Genomic DNA, 18,373 nt, shown 5'->3' with positions numbered 1-18,373 from the left:
CTTTCCAGCTTGAATATCAAATTTTCCTCCACAGAGAGAAAGAAAATAAAGAAAAGATAAAGGAAAATTGTAACTGGGCACTTTGTCCTATTATGTCTTGTGAGAGTCTATTCATTTACACATTCCCCAATGTTTCCAGATTCCAGACAAACAGCCCCGTTTAACGCCTGACCGTGTTCTCGGTCTCAGCTTATTCTGGGATGCAGCCTTTCTGTGATGGTTCTGGGCTCCTCGTGGGGACAGGATTGCGAGCCGGCACTCTCGTCCACTGGGGTCCCAAGGGCCCCTCCTCTTGCTGGGGGGTCACCGTGTCAGGTTGTGTGCAGGCCTGGCCTCCAGTGGAGGAAGGACCACCCTTTAAACCTGAACTAGCCCCTGGGGGGGTCACCCTGAGAGTCCGGTCAGCTCCCCCGTTGCTCTCGTCCACTGGAACCGGCCTGGGGCACCTTTCCAGGTCCTCTGGGCCCCTCTCACCTAAGACCCCTCCATCTGAGATGGCCACCATGTTGGGCCATGAATGTAACTCGAGAGACCTGTGAGTCCCCTGAACTTGTTTGAAAAGTGTTGTAATCATGAATGTGGACAGAATTCTAGCTTAATTCAGATTCTTAAAGGAAGCAAAGCAAACAAGCAAAACAAGGTTAAGGAAAATTGCTAAAACTACGTTTTTTTAAAGAGCCTCTCACCATGTGACTTTGTCTGAGTTTCACCTTAATTTTTGAAATCTGCTCTCTAAAGTTCAAAAATAATTTACAGCAAAACATATTTTACTCACACTATAAGGAAACATGACCACAGTATGCATTCAACTGGATCAATAAACTGAAATCAAATCATTTCTTTAGAACCAGGAGCCCACGTATGTAGATCGTTATATCCAGCTGAGTATAGAAAACATGTCTCTACTATAGGCATGCTTTAGAGCTTAAGACATAATATCCTCTAAATATTAAAATAATTCTTATAGTAACAATAACAGCTAAAAGTAATTTAATGGGAACCCTTGACGGCCACTGTAGAGGAGGTTTATGTGAATGACCTAATATCCTCTTCACAGCAACAGAATTGTATTCTACACGGAAGAAAGCGAGGCTTAGAGAGAGAAATGAACACTTCCAAGGTCACAGAGTTAGTGGCAATGTCCGTATTCCTAAAAAGGTTTCTCTGTCTCTCTCTTTGTACCCCATCTATCCATCCACCCATCCATGTATCTATTTATCCAATAATGATATAATTTGTCCCTAATTAGATGCTTTGAATAAGTCTGGATCACTGATACAACTGTCATCTATGTAAAAATCATTTTACTTGTAATCTTTGGCTTAGAAAAAAGCAGAATGCTCTGTTTAAAATAAATATATTAGCCTTAAATTAAAATAAATCAGCACTTTAATTATTTTCCCTACTATTAGCAAGTATCTCTCACATACTTAGCCTAGATCTACAGCCAAATATGCATGACCTGTAAGAGAGGATGACATTATGCATTCCTGATACCCGGCAGGTATAATCTGGGGACTGCTAACAACGATCCTTATTAGTGTGTTCAAACGAGAAATTTGTAAAATGACTTTTCTGGTTTTGCTACTTTTCCTGCGAGAAAAGAAAAAGTGATAGAAGTTAGACAAAACATTTCCAAACTACTAATGTCAGGAGAGAGAAAACTACAGCAGACATAGAGCTTCACGGGCTCCCCGAGGACAGTTTTGGAGCTGAGTGAGTAACGGACACTGAGCTGGAACCAAAGCCACTGCCATCACCCACCCCCCGAGCAGGGGCCCCAGGCGTCCTGCTCAGGCTGGTCGGCTCCACGCCACCGGAAGAAGCAGCATAATTGCTTGGAAAGAGAGAAAACCATGAAGCCGACAGCAGGTTCAAAGCCGCCCCAGGGGGCTCTGTCCTTCAGAAAACACACCATAATTCTGCAGCTGTGCTTCTCATCACATACCCAAAAAGTGCCAGCAGGAGGGCCGTGGCTGCCAGGTTCTCCCGGAAAGTGAAAGCCGTTAACTGGAAGGTGAGGATCACAGCGACACACAGGCAGACAGAAACCAAGTAAAAGAGCTGAGAAAATCAAGGGAAGAGGGCCTGTTACGTCAGGGGCTTGTATACCACCATCTCCGGACCCTCCGGCTCTCAGGTCAGCTCCAGCTTAGGTCTGTGTCCTGTGTGGCCCGGCACACGGTCTGCAGCAGCAGACTTGGGCCTGGAGAGTCCCCTTCCAGATCCATGTTAAAAGAGGTCATTAAGATGGGCTTGGATCCCACAGGGCTGCTGTCCTCGTGAAAAGAGGAGGTGAGAACACAGGGTGAGGACACAGAGAGGGCGGCCGTCCACGTGCCCAGGACAGAGGCCTCAGGAGGCACCAGCCCTGCCACACCTGGATGCAGGCCTTCCAGTCTCCAGAAGGCAATTAAACAAATGTCTGTGCTCTGTGCCTCTCCGCAAGCCGGGGGGCCACTAACACGGCCGCCCACACCCACCTCCCACGGGGAAGGGGCAGGAATCCAGCCCCCTCCCAGGACACACAGCTTCTTCCCACACTCAGAACCAAGGGCAGATCCCCCGCCCGGCAGCCAGCACCTCTCCACCGCGGGCTGACAAACCCCGGCCTCCCCTGGGGGCTTGCTCGCCAGCCCCCCTTCTCTGGCTGCAGGAACCCTCCCCAGCTTTGCTCTGAAGTCACCCTCGATCCCATGACCCTCTTTCATTCTCTTGATAAACCTAGTCACAAGCCAATTGCATCTTGTGTATTTATTTATTTTTACTTGGTTATTTGTTTTCTGCTTCCACTCATAAGGACACAAGTTCCTCAAGACGGAGACCCTCTCTGCTTTGTTCATGGCTTTGTCCCCAAGACCTCAGACACACGTCCAGGAAACCGCCCTGCTTCTATGGATCACGTGGGGCGGCCACACACCCACACACACGCAGGTATGTGCACACACATGTCCCCCGGGTGCAGGGACACAGAGGGACATGGCCCCGGGTCCTACCATGTCACACAGGAAGATCGTGAGCCAGTAGGTCCTGTAGCCCAGGCCGCTCATGTGCTGCAGCCTTGTGGCCCCAGTCACCCTGTCCCGCACACGGAGCTGCTGATGGACGCGCACAGGATGGAGAATCCAAGCACGATGCACAGGGTGATGCCGCACTGGCGGAAGCTCTCCAGGCTGCAGGCAGAGCAGAATGGCCATCAGAGGCTGGCGGGGACCCATCAGTGACGAGGGTCACAGCGGCCGGAACCATTAATTAGATGCAAACTATTATATACAGGATGGATAAACAACAGGGTCCTACTGTAGAGCACAGGGAACTGCATTCAGTATCCTGTGATAAACCAAAATGGAAAAGAAGATGAAAAAGAATATGTATATGTATAACTTAGTCACTTTGCTGTACAGCAGAAATTAACACAACATTGTAAATCAACTATACTTCAATAAAGTCTAAAAAAAGAATCTTTCATTCACTTTGAAAAAATGTTGAACAAAATAGATCAGGCATCCTTTCTCTATTGACTTATAAGAAGGTTTCACAATATCAAGAAAATTAGCTGCTGTTAGATGTGTAGCAAATATTTTTCTGTTTCTCCCTTCACTTCTTAAAGTTTATTTTTCAACACAGAATTGACTTCCATTTATAGATTTATATTTATATAAATTATATAACACATTCTTTACTTTCACTTTATAGGCTTTGCATAGAAAACTTGCAGTTAGCCAAAATTACAAAAATATTCAGACCTTTTCTTCCATTCTCTTAATGCTTTACCTTTAACTGTTTGTTCCATGTTGATTTTTTTAACATCTTTATTGGAGTATAATTGCTTTACAATGGTGTGTTAGTTTCTGCTTTATAGCAAAGTGAATCAGCTACACATATACATATATCCTCATATTCCCTCCCTCTTGCATCTCCCTCCCACCCTCCCTATCCCACCCCTCTAGGTGGTCACAAACCACCAACCTGATCTCCTTGTGCTATGTGGCTGCTTCCCACTAGCTATCTATTTTACATTTGGTAGTAAGTATATGTCAATGTCACTCTCTCACTTCGTTCCAGCTTACCCTTCCCCCCCGCCGTGTCCTCAAGTCCATTTTCTACATCTCCTTCTTTATTCCTGTCCTACCCTTAGGTTCTTCAGAACCATTTTTTTTGTTGTTCTTGTTTTTAGATTCCATATATATGTGTTAGCATGCGGTATTTGTTTTTCTCTTTCTGACTTACTTCACTCTGTATGACAGACTCTAGGTCCATCCACCTCACTACAAATAACTCAATTTCGTTTCTTTTTATGGCTGAATAATATTCCATTGTATATATGTGCCACAACTTCTTTATCCATTCATATGTCGATGGACACTTAGGTTGCTTCCATGTCCTGGCTATTGTAAATAGAGCTGCAATGACCATTGTGGTACATGACTCTTCTTGAATTATGATTTTCTCTGGGTATATGCCCAGTAGTGGGATTGCTGGGTCGTATGGTAGTTCTATTTGTAGTTTTTTGAGGAACCTCCATACTGTTCTCCATAGTGGCTGTATAAATTTACATTCCTGCCAATAGTGCAAGAGGGTTCCCCTTTCTCCAACCCTCTCCAGCATTTATTGTTTGTAGATTTTTTGATGATGGTCATTCTGACTGTTGTGAGATGATATCTCATTGTAGTTTTGATTTGCATTTCTCTAATGATTAATGATGTTGAGCATTCTTTCATGTGTTTGTTGGCAATCTGTATATCTTCTTTGGAGAAATGTCTATTTAGATCTTCTGCCCATTTTTGGATTGCATTGCTTGTTTTTTTGATTTTGAGTTGCATGAGCTGCTTGTAAATTTTGGAGATTAATCCTTCGTCAGTTGCTTCATTTGCAAATATTTTCTTCCATTCTGAGAGTTGTCTTTTTGTCTTGTTTACGGTTTCCTTTGCTGTGCAAAAGCCTGTAAGTTTCATTAGGTCCCATTTGTTTATTTTTGGTTTTATTTCCATTTTTCTAGGAGGTGGGTCAATAAGGATGTTGCTGTGATGTATGTCATAGAGTGTTTTTCCTATGTTTTCCTCTAAGAGTTTTATAGTGTCTGGCCTTACATTTAGGTCTTTAATCCATTTTGAGCTTATTTTTGTGTATGGTGTTAAGGAGTGTTCTAATTTCATTCTTTTACATGTAGCTGTCCAGTTTTTCCAGCACCACTTACTGAAGAGGCTGCCTTTTCTCCATTGTAGATTCTTGCCTCCTTTATCAAAAATAAGGTGACCATATGTGTGTGGGTTTATCTCTGGGCTTTCTGTCCTGTTCCATTGATCTATATTTCTGTTTTTTTGCCAGTACCATATTGTCTTGATTACTGTAGCTTTGTAGTATAGTCTGAAGTCTGGGAGCCTGATTCCTCCAGTTCCATTTTTCTTTCTCAATATTGCTTTGGCTGTTTGGGGTCTTTTGTGTTTCCATACAAATTGTGAAATTTTTGGTTCTAGTTCTGTGAAAAACGCCATTGGTAGTTTGATAGGGATTGCATTGAATCTGTAGATTGCTTTGGGTAGTATAGTCATTTTCACAATGTTGATTCTTCCAATCCAAGAACATGGTATATCTCTCCCATGTGGATTTTATTTTAGGTAAAAATTTTATTTGAGGGCTGCCCTGGTGGCACAGTGGTTGACAGCCCACCTGCAGATGCAGGGGACACGGGTTCCTGCCCCAGTCCAGGAATATCCCACATGCCACGGAGCGGCTGGGGCCGTGAGCCATGGCCACTGAGCCTGTGCGTCCAGAGCCTGTGCTCTGCAGTGGGAGAGGCCACAACAGCGAGAGGCCTGTGTACCACAAAAGAAAAAAAAGTTTATTTGAGGTAAAAATGCAGATTTACTCATTTATTTTTCAAATGCCTAGTGAGCTCTGTCAACATTGTAATAATAAATGTATTTCCTCAAAAAAAAAAGTACTTAGGACCAGCCAGCGTATTGGCTAAGGATGTGGATTCTCTCTTTAAATCCCCTCAATGACCTTTTGAGGCCTGGGTTACACTCCCAGGGGCCTAGAGGACACACAGAGGAGAGTGAAGGTGAGAGGCAGGTCCCCGTCTGCCCACCTGGAGCCCAGTCTTGACACTGAACCCACCTCCTAGGCAAAATGAAAGGCTCCTGCGTAGTGGCCTCCACGCTGAGCGTGGCCTCTGCCCTCTTAGGGTCACCTTACTGGACAATAGCTCTTGCAGGCAGGGGTGGTGTTTTGCTCCACACATGGCAGCCCCACCTCTGAATCTAGTCTTTCAAAACACCAGAATATTCTCTAGTAGATGGAGGTGCTTGGCGATGACATGCACTGTACTTTCTGTGTCACTTTTAACTGGAGCACCAACACCTCTGGTCCATCACTGCCTCCCTTTTGGGGACGGTCAGGGCACAGCTGCCTCTGGTAATGCACAGATGCAATGGCTCAGCTCAAAACCTCCATCACATCTTACTTCATAACCAGGGTCAATGGACGGTCAGGGCACAGCTGCCTCTGGCAATGCACGGATGCAACGGCTCAGCTCAAACCCTCCATCATGTCTTACTTCATAACCAAAGTTGATGCGCCCATACTTAGAATCCCGACAGGTGTCAGCTAAAGGAAGGACCCCGAGAGTCTGTATATGAATATGAGGACCACCTGCTGCATTCGGGATGAGAGGGGAGATCACCCATCAACCAGATCTGTGTTCTCCCACTCTTTCAGGTAGGTCGCAGAAAGTACATAAAAAATACTTCTACTTATCAATTTTTAGCTAAAAGTTTGTCCACCATATGGCAGGGAAGGGAGATGGGGAAAAGGAGGAGACACTTAGGTCTGCACATAAAGGACACTAGCCTCATCAGCACCGTCTCCGTCTGGACGGTGAGGACAGACTTACAGGAGAAACTGTCAGGAGGCATCACTATGTCTACCTCTGTAAATGCCACGTTTAAAACTTTAACTTGAAAAAGATGTTGGGTCCCATGAGCTTTGGCAAATCAGCCCCTTAGAACTATTGCTACTTAGAAATAAGCTGCACGACATGCTTATCCATTTTTGTTTTGTTTTTGTTTTTATGTTTTGGCTGCGTTGGGTCTTTGTTGCTGTGCGCGGGCTTTCTCTAGTTGTGGCGAGCGGGGGCTACTCTTTGTTGCGGTGCGTGGGCTTCTCACTGCGGTGGTTTCTCTTGTTGCAGAGCCCAGGATCTAGGTGGGTGGGCTTCAGTAGTTGTGGCACATGGGCTCAGTAGTTGTGACTCACAGGCTCTAGAGCACAGGCTCAGTAGTTGTGGCGCATGGGATTAGTTGCTCCGCAGCATGTGGGATCTTCCCAGACCAAGGCTCGAACCCATGTCCCCTGCACTGGCAGGCAGACTCCTAACCACTGTGCCACCAGGGAAGCCCTACTCATCCATTTTAGACTCATCCATTTTAGACTCATTTAGACTTAGTGCACTCAGTCAATGCACTTTCTCCTTTAACCATCCCTGTCCTCACACTTTGCACAGAAATGCCCAAGCCTTGTTCCACTAGGTGCACCTGCCAACCTCACTCAGTGCAGAAGCAGAAAAGGGATGAGAATCACCCCTAACAACCCAGAGATGTTGGTCCACATTTGGACCCCCCACCAAGTGTTCCTTTAACTCACAACTTTTCCTCGTTCAGCAAGGCTCCTCCATATGGGTGGCTGTACAGCGTGATTCCTATGAAAGACAAGTTGAAAGTGAGCCTGCAAGTCTCTGCCTGTTGTCCGGGGACAGCCCCCCTCCCAGACACCCGGGGCACTGTGCCCAGTGTCACCTGCCCACCTGGCCTGGTCCCTCCACCCCCCCAAATGGAAGGTCCCATCCAGCAGTTCAGCCACTCTGTGCTGGGACCTCTGTAGTCGCCGCTCCTAGAAATCATCCGCATGTACTGAACACACCTGCGCTACGTCACAGGCACTGTGCTAACATGTCACCACACTGTACCGTCCAGTCCCTGTGGCTTAAGTGATGTATCATCCATAATGTACTGTGCGGAAACAGACTCAGGAAGGCCAAACAACAAACGCCAATGGGATTATTTGATGGAAACCAGGGCAATACTCAAAAATTCACCTCTAGAACAAGCCAGGTGTAGACAGAAAACTGAAGCACTTCATGGGTCTGGTTTTGTTTTAGGAGTTTTGTTTTGCTTTTTGGGGCTTCTGCATTAGCGTAATGATAGCAGGCAATATGGAGAAATTGCCATCAACTTACCAATTAAAACGGTTTCATCGTGAAGGCCGCTCATGACACCCACACGTGCTCTCAGCGCCCACAAACTCCAGCCATGCTGTATTGAGAAGAACTCCAGGGCTTCAGGCATTTCGTCTTATTGTCAACGATAAGACCAATCACGTTTCCTGCTCTGATTGGCCGTTTCAGGCGCGTGGAAGCCATCCCAGCATCCCTGCCCCACCTCACGTGCTTCCCCTATGCTCCTCCTCCTCCTGTGGCTCGAATTTGGCCTGTCGCAATCTGCACTCTCTTACGAGGGCACATCAAATCTTTACAGAAACACACGGGATAGAAGTGAAGATAAATAAATGAAAGGTCTGGCGCCGGAACGGACTTCAGAACTCGGGGTCCCACCAGTTCTGCCACCGGGCATCCTGACCCCCCTCCACCCATCCCCCTTCCCGCTCCAGCCACACCAGCCCTTTTCTCCTCCATCCTGGTCTCAGCCACGCACCACAGCAAGTTCTTTCACAGCAAAAAGAACAGTGGGAGCTATGGTGCAGCAAATAGCCCCCCGCACAGTTTCCAGAACGATTTCTGGACTCTGAACTCATACCGTCTGAGTGCTCTGCTGCAGGCTCCCAGGGTGTGTGCCGAATGCGCACAGTGGGTTTCCCACCTCCGACACTTGAAGTACACGTTTGCCACGAGCTGAATTGCCCTTCTGGACCACTGACACCACCTTTATGTCTTTCTTTCCCTGAACGAGCCTCCACTCCCTCCTTAGGTATCTGCAAGCTCCCGTTCCTTCCAGCTTCCAGTCATGGGACAAGTGGCCCAGCAACCACCAGCCCTGTCAGGAGGCAGCCCCATAGCTAAGGGACTGAGGACCGTGTTTATAATGTGCAGGTGCTGCCGAAACCCAGCAAGGGCCCCACGGCACGCCAGAGCCTGAGGGGGCGAGTTTGCAGTGCTGTGCACTGCTTGGGGCTACGTGGATGAATGAGCGTGCTGTAGGTGAGAAAACATCCAGAGAAATGCAGCTAGCTGAGGGACGGTTTGGAAATTATATTATTTTGGGAACACGAAAGTATATTGGACTTGCCTAATCTGAAAATACCCCTGGGGCAAGAGGGAGCTGGAAAATGCCTTCAGGTAGCTACAGGATTGTCATGAGCACAGATGACGGACTTGATCTGTAACGTTCTGGAGGAAGAAGACAGTCCAGGGAGATAGATTCAAAAGATATTAAAAAAAAAAAAGCATGTGGTCTAGAGGGTTGAAACTCTGGGCCAGCCTGACCTCTGAGGGGAGAGGGTGAGTCTTAAGCGCCTCTGTGTTTGTCTGGCCCTCCCGACTTGCATCCTTTACAATAACACTGTGGCTGTAGGTCCATTGCTTCCCTGAGTTCTGTGAGCTTCTAGTGAATTCTGTAAGGGGATGGAGTCCTGCAAACCCTCAAGGCTGCAGTGAGGCGGTCACAAGTGGGGCTGGCTCGGTACCCTTGAAGAGCGGCTGGTGTCAGAGGTGAGGCGGCCTTGTTGGGGACGGTGCCCTCTGACCTGTAGGGTCTGCATCAACTCCAGTGGTTGGAGTCTCACTGAGCTGCCCTTCATGCAGCCAGACAGCACACAGCACACTCCTCGGCTCCGCATCTAGAGGGCACAGAGGCAGGCATGGGGTCCCCCCCCCGGGTTCCCTGCTCTGCCCCCACTCTCCTTGGGGCTTCTCCAGCCTCCCCTGCTGGCTGCGGATGTCCCCTACATCTGCCCCGCACACCGCAGGGTCTTATTTCCAGAACAATCTGTGTCAGCTGCCGACGTGCTCCTCCTTCAGCTTCTGCACGGCTGTTAGTGTCCCACGTCCTCCCAGCCCCCAGGCTCAAGCACTGAGTCATCATCGTCCCCCCTCTCCCGCACCCCACAGATCCAACACGTCCCTGCACTGTGTCCAGTCCACATCCCCTCCACGCCACAGCCCCTGAGCCATCCTAACCCACATCGCCTGTCAGCTCTCCTCCCCTGGCATCACCACCCTCCCTCCAGCCCTAGAGAATTTCCAGTAAGAAAAAGAAAATGTAGCGTCCGTATTCTTTATCTGGACGTGGATGCTCTTGTCACTCTGCTGTCCCACTGCTCCCACCTGAAGAACTCTACTGCTGTCATGTTCCCACATGCCAACCCCAGGTGTATCTCACCTTTGCCGTGTTCACCACCCCGAGCCCTCCGTACCTCTGCTCCGTCTGCCCCGGGACAGGGTTTGTTTCTGACCACCTTCCTGCAGAGGGACCCAGAGGCATAGAGGGAACAGAGGTGGATGCGGTTCTCAACATCCTTGTGAGCAGAGGACAGGCTGGTACCCAAAGGAAATGCAGGTCAACCTGTGGTCACGTGATATGTGTTGGTCAGGACATTCGGCTATTAGTCTAAATTCTTACACAGCAGCATTGTCACAGCCATGACAGAAGCAGCCTCTGGAACGCGGAGGTTTTTGAAAGTTTCCCAGGACTCAAGCCCTGGGCTGCGGGCGCCACAACCCACATCCCCATCAGCGTGTCCCGTGCACTCCTGGTTCTGCAAGTCTGCGTCTGCATCTGTGCAGGGAAGGAGGTGGCAGAGGGCAAACGGCCCTCCCTTGCTGGTTCTGCAGTGAGAAGCTGCAGGCCACTTTGTGGCGAGTTCAACAATGAAATTTTAAACGACTGTGGCTGGACCTTTATTTTCATCCAGCTGCATAAATATCTGTACTTGCTTTAAACCATTAGAGTAACCATGGAAAGTTTACGAATGTTCTCTAATATTTGCTTTCTGTGCCCTCTTTCCTCTGTTATGAATTTATGGCCCTTCATTTTCGCCCACATCCTGGATTTTGTCATCCTTTTAGGGTTTTCGTCTGGGAGGCGAGGGTACCCCAGTCCCTTCCTCACTAATGAAGTGACTGAGTGCTCCTGGGGTTGGCAATGCCACCATGTGCCAGGCCATGTTCTGGACACTTTCAGTATCTCCTCATTCAGTGTCTGGTGGTAGATGATGTGATTCAGAGACCAGGACAGCGTGCACGGCCTGCAGATCCTCCAGGAAGGGGCCTCCCAGGGAGCGGCCCAGCCTGGACTCACCCCTATTATCCAGAGGCTGAATAGGGAGCAGAGGAAGAGCCAGTGACCTGCTCCTGACACAGGCAGCAGCCAAGCATCCAGAGTCCCAGGGGAGGCTCGCTCACCAAATCACAGGACATGGGGAACCTTGTGTCTACACGGAGAACTTTGTGTCTACAAGGAGAACCTTGCTTCTACTCAGAGAACCTTGTGTCTACACGGATAACCCTGCGTCTACACAGAGAATCTTGCATCTACATGGAGAACCCTGCGTCTACATGGAGAACCTTGCTTCTACACGGAGAAGCTTGCCTCTACGCGGAGAACCTTGTATCTACACAGATAACCCTGTGTCTACACGGAGAACCTTGTGTCTACATAGAGAACCTTGTGTCTACAAGGAGAACCTTACCTCTACTCGGAGAACCTTGTGTCTACACGGATAACCCTGTGTCTACACAGAGAACCTTACATCTACACAGAGAACCTTGCATCTACACAGAGAACCTCGTGTATACATAGAGAACCTTGTGTCTACAAGGAGAACTTTGCCTCTACTCAGAAAACCTTGCGTCTACACAGAGAAGCCTGCGTCTACATGGAGAACCCTACGTCTACACGGAGAACCCTGCGGCTACACTGAGAACATTGCTTCTACATGGAGAAGCTTGCCTCTACACGGAGAAGCTTGCCTCTACACGGACAACCTTTCGTCTACATGGAGAACCTTGCGTCTGCACGGAGAACCTTGTGTCAACAAAGAGAACCTTGTGTCTACACGGGAGCTGCAGTGGGTGCCAACAACACACCAGTGAGAAGCAGGAAGCAGCCTGACCCACATGGTACAGAGGCTGCCCTCCCTCCCTGGGTCCTCTGCTCAGAAATCTCTCAGGCCCCAGCTTTCCATTCAGCACTGGCTTTCGAGTCCCATCGTTTGCATATTTTACAGAGTAAATATTTTAATCTAATCTCCTGAAGACTCGCATGCCTGGGGTCCTCTCCAGGGACCTGCAGGGAGTCCTACCAGTCCTGGATCTGGCACCTGCTTGGTGCTCAAGGCCACAGGGAGACTGAATCTCACATCCACCCGGAAATTAGAAATTCTCTTTAAAAGTAAGAGATGGAGAAAGAAAGGGCCTGAGACCACAGTGTTTGAGAATGGAGACCATTACATCAGCAGGAAAATCCCTCCATAGGCTTTCAGAGACCCAACTCTCCTGCTGGGCATTTACCACCAGCTTTTCTAAGCCAGCAGCTCCCCACTTTGGACCCCAAGTCAAACGACATTCTGATTTTATTCTGATTTGGGGTGGAAATCTGGGCACCAGACATCAGTGGAGCTTCACCAATGGTAAAGAGCGATTGGACACTTCTTCATTCCAAGGGCTGAGAATTCATTTGACACACACCTCATAGGACCCCAGGACCCAGCAGCCAGTGGGCAGGGTTCCCCAGCCCTGGGGGCACCTGGTCCACTCATAGGACCCCCATAAAGATGAAGGAAGGAATCGGGCAGCAGGATGGGGAAGGAGGTGAGGGCTCCCTGGGGAAGGATCTGCTCCTGCAGCTCTAGGGTTTCTGAATGCTGGCAGGCTTTTAATTCTGATTCTTCCATTTGGTTATCACTACGTCAGATGCTTTCAGAACCACAGATATTCTAAAGGTAGAAGTGGCTCTGCAGGATTAAACTTATTTCAAAATCAGGTTAACATTCCTCTACATCTGTGCTGAGATTTTGTTTGTATTTTGCAAAAGCGGGAAGGGACTTAGAGTTACTGCAATAGGGATGTGTATGCCTGTTTTCTCAAAACAGAAGAGTCATGAGAGACCACAGGTGGAAGGTATCCCTCTCCCTGGGGTCCGTGTGCCCCAGGACCCTGGAAGGACAGGTGGCAGGTGGCAGTGGACATGCCTGCCCAGGCCCGCACTCCCACCACCTTCTCCCCCAACCCCTGATCCAGACAACAGTGAAGCGTTAGGAATCAGAGATCCTCCCACAGACTCCAGGAGAGAGACGGGGCCTGGGATCCATCTCACACACCAGGAACACTGCTGAGTGCAACTCCCCGGGGACAGAGAAAGTGCTGGGGGTAGGAAACTGAGGCAGAGGACGTTCTGGCAGCTTCTCTAAGGCCAAACACAGTACAGAGTGAGAGGCACAACTCTGACTCTCTGGACCCCAGTTTATGCATTTTCTGTCCTTACAGTCTGTGATGCCCTAGTTGTAGGGACACACTATTGCAACGGGCAATCTCTGTAACTGGGCTGTTTCCATCGCATTGTGTGTGGTCGAAGCTCCATTTAGGTAACAACTGCAGTGTAATAGGATCTTGGGGCTGATGGCACCACAGAAAGGCCCAGAGTCCATCAGGGAAGGACCACAGTTCCAGCACCACAAGGGAGCAAAGGAAACCACTCAAGTCTCTCTTCAGTGTCACCTCCAACGGTTTTCAGAAATGACGTTTCCAAATGTACATTCTGAAAACACTTGAATGATTTTTGTTTGATTACTCTTGTCATTTATATTCCAGCTTTTCTTTCTAAGAATTGGCCCACGGCAATGTATAAATTATAAAAGTAGTGTTCTGATTTAGTATTCTCATTAGAGTACGTCTTCTATGGTTTCCAGATTCTGTATATTTGTCATTTGTAAAAATGCACATTTGTGCTTTTGTCCAATATTCATTATGATAACAAAACACTTATCTTGTCTCCAATTCAAGTAGTCACTTTTAGGTTCACTCCTTCTATAAAATATATCTTTGCAAGTATTAATGCCCAGATGTCTGTAAACATCCACAACTAAAGAAAAGACTGACTTTGACCTCAACACATGTGCAAGAGTTTGTGTTCTTTTAAATAATTCACTATGAGTCATTAGTGAGATAGGGAAGAGTTCAATTAATCTGACAGAGTATTGAGAGCAATGCATGCACTTTCCCGACTAGAAGGCATTTTGATGGATTTCTCTCTCTACCTCCTCTTAATCTCTCCTGGAAAAGAAGGTTTTGTTCTCAATATTAATGCTTCTTGAGTAGTAGATGCCAATGGTAACAAGGTTTTAAATAAAGAACAGGGAAAAGAGTAAAATTAAAATAAACCATAATCCAATCCCAAACCAACCAGAGTTAATCAGTATTTGCATTTTGACATTACTTATTTCAAAATGTCCAGGGTTTTCTCTACATGCACGTAATTATTATTGAATTATATTTCACATTATGTATCTTCTATTTCATGGATCATTCATGACCTTCAAATAATTTTTTCACTGCATGCATGCAAACATCTGCATAATCTATGTGCTTCACGAGAATTGATGTTCACCAATTCATTCATTCATTCTCTGGATTTAATATTTTTGTGATCTTACTTTTGATGAGTCCCTCTGGGACTGTCTCTGGGCCCCATTTTTACTGGGGATACTGGCGGCATGTCTTCTGAGCTGCACCCTACAGGGGGCATCTCTGTGGTCTGTTCTCTCCATGAGCAAACGCCTTCACTAGGTACGGAGTTTGGGGTGTGCGCCTTTTTCTTGCCATGTTCTGTAGGCAGCATTCCAGGGCCCGCTGCCTCTGGAGATTGTGGTTAAGGAGTCAGAGACCAGACTCTAGTCCCTCCACGTGGAGTAGTCCCAATCCCCCCAGGTCCTCTCCCTTGTGACCCCAAACCCTGGACATTACAGTACACACAGGAAGGTTCTGACAGGTGGGAAGAAGGACCTCGGGACACGGGGAAGGACACCTCGGTGTGTCCCCTGGTTTCCTTACTGCCTCCCACACATGAAAGCCTACGGAAGCCTCCAAGTGGGAAGAGCCAACGGATCCCGACAAGAAAAGCTCCCTCCACCCCAACCCTTGCTCCTAAAGACAGTGAAGCTTTAGGAAGCAGAGCTCCTCCCACAGACCCCTGGAGAGAGACGGGGCCGAGAGGAAAGCTGAAGGAGCAGAAAATGTGGCCTAGCAAAAGAGCACCCTCCTGGCAATATCCACCCCCTCAGTCCACCCAAACTCCGCTGGGAAACTGCCCCACCCTCTGCAGTTTCAGCAGGTCCCGTCTGGAAGTGGACTCCCTGCCCACCTGACAGAGACAGGGAGCACCACAATGCCCCAGTCGCATCCAGAGGCGAGCCGAGCCTTCTCCCACACCTGGCCAGTGAGACGAGCATGGCAGAGTGAGGAGAGTCACCTCTCCATGCTGCACAGCCCCTGCCCCTCAGGAGGGACCAGGAGGAAGCCCAGCCCCGCGTCCACCTGGCGGTACCAACAACGTGGCTGCATGGAGCAGGGCTGTCAGCACCGCTTCACCTCCACCCTCTGCCCTGCCATCCGGCTGCGCCCACTTCCCACCCAGCATCACTGACACTGAAGGGGGCCACGTGGAGGGGGTAGGTGCAGCTGGTCCTCCAGTACCTGCCCCCAGTGTCAGGGGTGGGCCCTGGGGGATGAACGTAAACCCCACTGAGGAGCCACGAGATAGTGCGAGTCAGTGCCTTCTTTTGCCATGTATGTGCCAGCAAGTCTCAGTGGTAGATCTGGACCCCACCCCCCAGATCTGCAGCTTTTTCCAGGAGGGCATCAGCAGAGCCCGCTGGTAGGTTAAACAGACATATCTACCTAGTTCTCAGGCGAGACTTCAACAGAAAGATTGCCTGCTTCAAAACAAAACAGAACCACTTAATGGGATTCAGAATCTCAGAATTTGGCATCCAAAATACCCAGGATTCAACTGAGAAAATAGCCTTCATGACAAGAACCAGAATAATCACAACTTGAAAGAGAAAAGACAATGAACAGATGCCAACAGTGAGATGAGTCAGGATGTGAGAATTATCTGACAACAGGGATCATAAAGATGTTTCAATGAGTAATTGTGAATTCTCTTTAAATGTAAAAAAAAAAAAATTAATGTATCAGTAAAGAAACAGAAGTGATAAAAAATAATCAAATGGGAAATCTAGAACTGAAAATAAAGTGACAGAAATTAAAAAAGAAATAAAAAACTTACTAGATGTACTTAACAGTTGGGTTAAATAGAATGATAGAATCAGTGAACTTGAGGATGAACAACAGAATTTACCCATCCTAGAAAACAAAGAAAATAAACCCCGGAAATTCAGGGACCTATGGGAAAATAACAAGAGAGCTGACAGTTTTATTACTGTAGTCTGAGAAGGAGAAGAGAGACAGAGGGATTGAAAAAGTACTTGAAGACATAATGACAGAAAAGTTTCCAAGGTTGCCAAAAGGTGTACATCTACAAATTCAAGAGCTAATGAAACTTAAGTTAATCCCAAATAGAAAAACCCAAATAAACCTATGCCAGAATATGTTATAATTAAATTTCCCAAAACTTAAGATAATAAAAAAGCCTTAAAACCAGCCAGAGAGAGAGAGATGGGAACACAAACTCAAAATACAGTGGATTTCTCATTTGAAACCATGGTATCCAGAAGGAATTGGTACATTTTCGAAGTGCTGGATGTTTCTTTTCTGACAACCATGAATTATATATTAGATATTATTATATCTTGATATAATATATAATTATATATATATTATATATATAATTATATAATATCTTGATATATATCAAGATATTATTATATCTTGACTATCTGTCAAGAATGAAGGAGAAATAAAAACATTCTTAGGGTTTCCCTGGTGGTGCAGTGGTTGAGAGTCCGCCTGCCGATGCAGGGGACACGGGTTCGTGCCCTGGTCCGGGAAAATCCCACGTGCCGTGGAGTGGCTGGGCCTGTGAGCTGTGGCCGCTGAGCCTGAGCGTCCGGCGCGTGTGCTCCGCAATGGGAGAGGCCACAACAGTGAGAGGCCCGCGTACCGAAAAAAAAAAAAAAAACATTCTTAGTGGAAAGAACACTAAGAAAATTTGCCATTAGCAAACCTACTGTGAAATAGCAAAAGTAAGTCTTCTAAACCAAAAGGAAATCGATCATAACAGAAGAAGGCTTAGAACTTCCAAAAGGAAAGGAGAACAGCAGAATGTGTTTACAATGGGGGCAGGGACTTCCCTGGTGGTCCAGTGGTTAAGACTCTGCACTTCCATTGCAGGGGCACAGGTTTCAGCCCTGGCTGGGGAACTAAGATCCCACATGCCGTGTGGCACAGCCAAAAAAAGAAAAATAAAGAGAACCTAGTTTGTTACCAACCAATGTCTCTAATATAGCAGAAAATAATGAATAAATAGATAAATAAATAAATAAAATGGGGGTAAATATAACAGACCAGCCTTTATCTCATGAGTTTCTCAAGTCATTCTCAGTGACATAAGCGATAATTAGAACACAGTCCAACGTGGTGCTCAAGGTATAAGTAAATACCTAAGACTGTTATACTGTAGAAGTGGAGAGGGCTAAGGGCCCTAAGTGCAAGTATGGTTTATACACAGTACTCAAAGTGGCAAATGCCAATACCAGTAGATGGTAGTAAGTCACCCACATACATTGTAATACCTAGAACCACCACCAGGAAAACTAGATCAAGGGATATACTCAAAATACGACAGACAAATCAAGATGGAATCCTAAAAAAAACTGTTCCATAACTCACAGGAAGGCATGAAAAGAAAAAAGAGAGAAAAAACAAAACAATAAATTGTCAGATTTAAGCTCACTGATATGTAAATCCACTCAACGTAAATGGTCTCAATACACCAATTAAATGGCAGAGACTGGTAGAGTGGATGAAAAAATATGATCCAACTATATGCCGTCTACTCAAAAGTCACTTCAAATATAATGACATAGGCTAGAAATAAAAGGATAGAAAAGATATACTGTGCAAACATTAATTTAAAAAAATAGGAAAGATTATATTAAAATCAAATAAAGTAGACTTCACAGCAGCTGAAATTACCAGCAATAATGAGGGATGTTACACAATGACAAACGAGTAAGTCCACCCAGAAGGCACAACTATGTACCAACCATCAGAGCCTCAACATACATGAAGGAGAAATGGGTACAGCTGAAAGGAGAAACAGACAAATCCACAATTATACCTGGGGACTTCGATACACCCCATTCAGCAAATGACAGAACTACAAGACAGAAAACCAGCAAG

General features: G+C 46.9%; 1 protein-coding gene across 1 annotated transcript in view; it reads right to left on the bottom strand.

The window, feature by feature from the left end:
• Positions 1-18,373, bottom strand: part of ABCA13 (ATP binding cassette subfamily A member 13) — a 262,933-nt gene that overhangs the window by 85,950 nt on the left and 158,610 nt on the right. Inside the window, 4 exon segments of the mRNA XM_029233962.1 lie at positions 1,949-2,064; positions 2,997-3,091; positions 3,094-3,173; positions 7,645-7,699. Of these exon segments, the coding sequence (XP_029089795.1) occupies positions 1,949-2,064; positions 2,997-3,091; positions 3,094-3,173; positions 7,645-7,699 (346 nt within the window).

The sequence above is a fragment of the Monodon monoceros genome, unplaced genomic scaffold (genome assembly GCF_005190385.1).
Source record: "Monodon monoceros isolate NGI ecotype Baffin Bay Population unplaced genomic scaffold, NGI_Narwhal_1 Super_Scaffold_2, whole genome shotgun sequence".
In the NCBI taxonomy this organism is placed as follows: domain Eukaryota; kingdom Metazoa; phylum Chordata; class Mammalia; order Artiodactyla; family Monodontidae; genus Monodon; species Monodon monoceros.
This window is presented reverse-complemented; position numbering and strand designations above follow the sequence as displayed.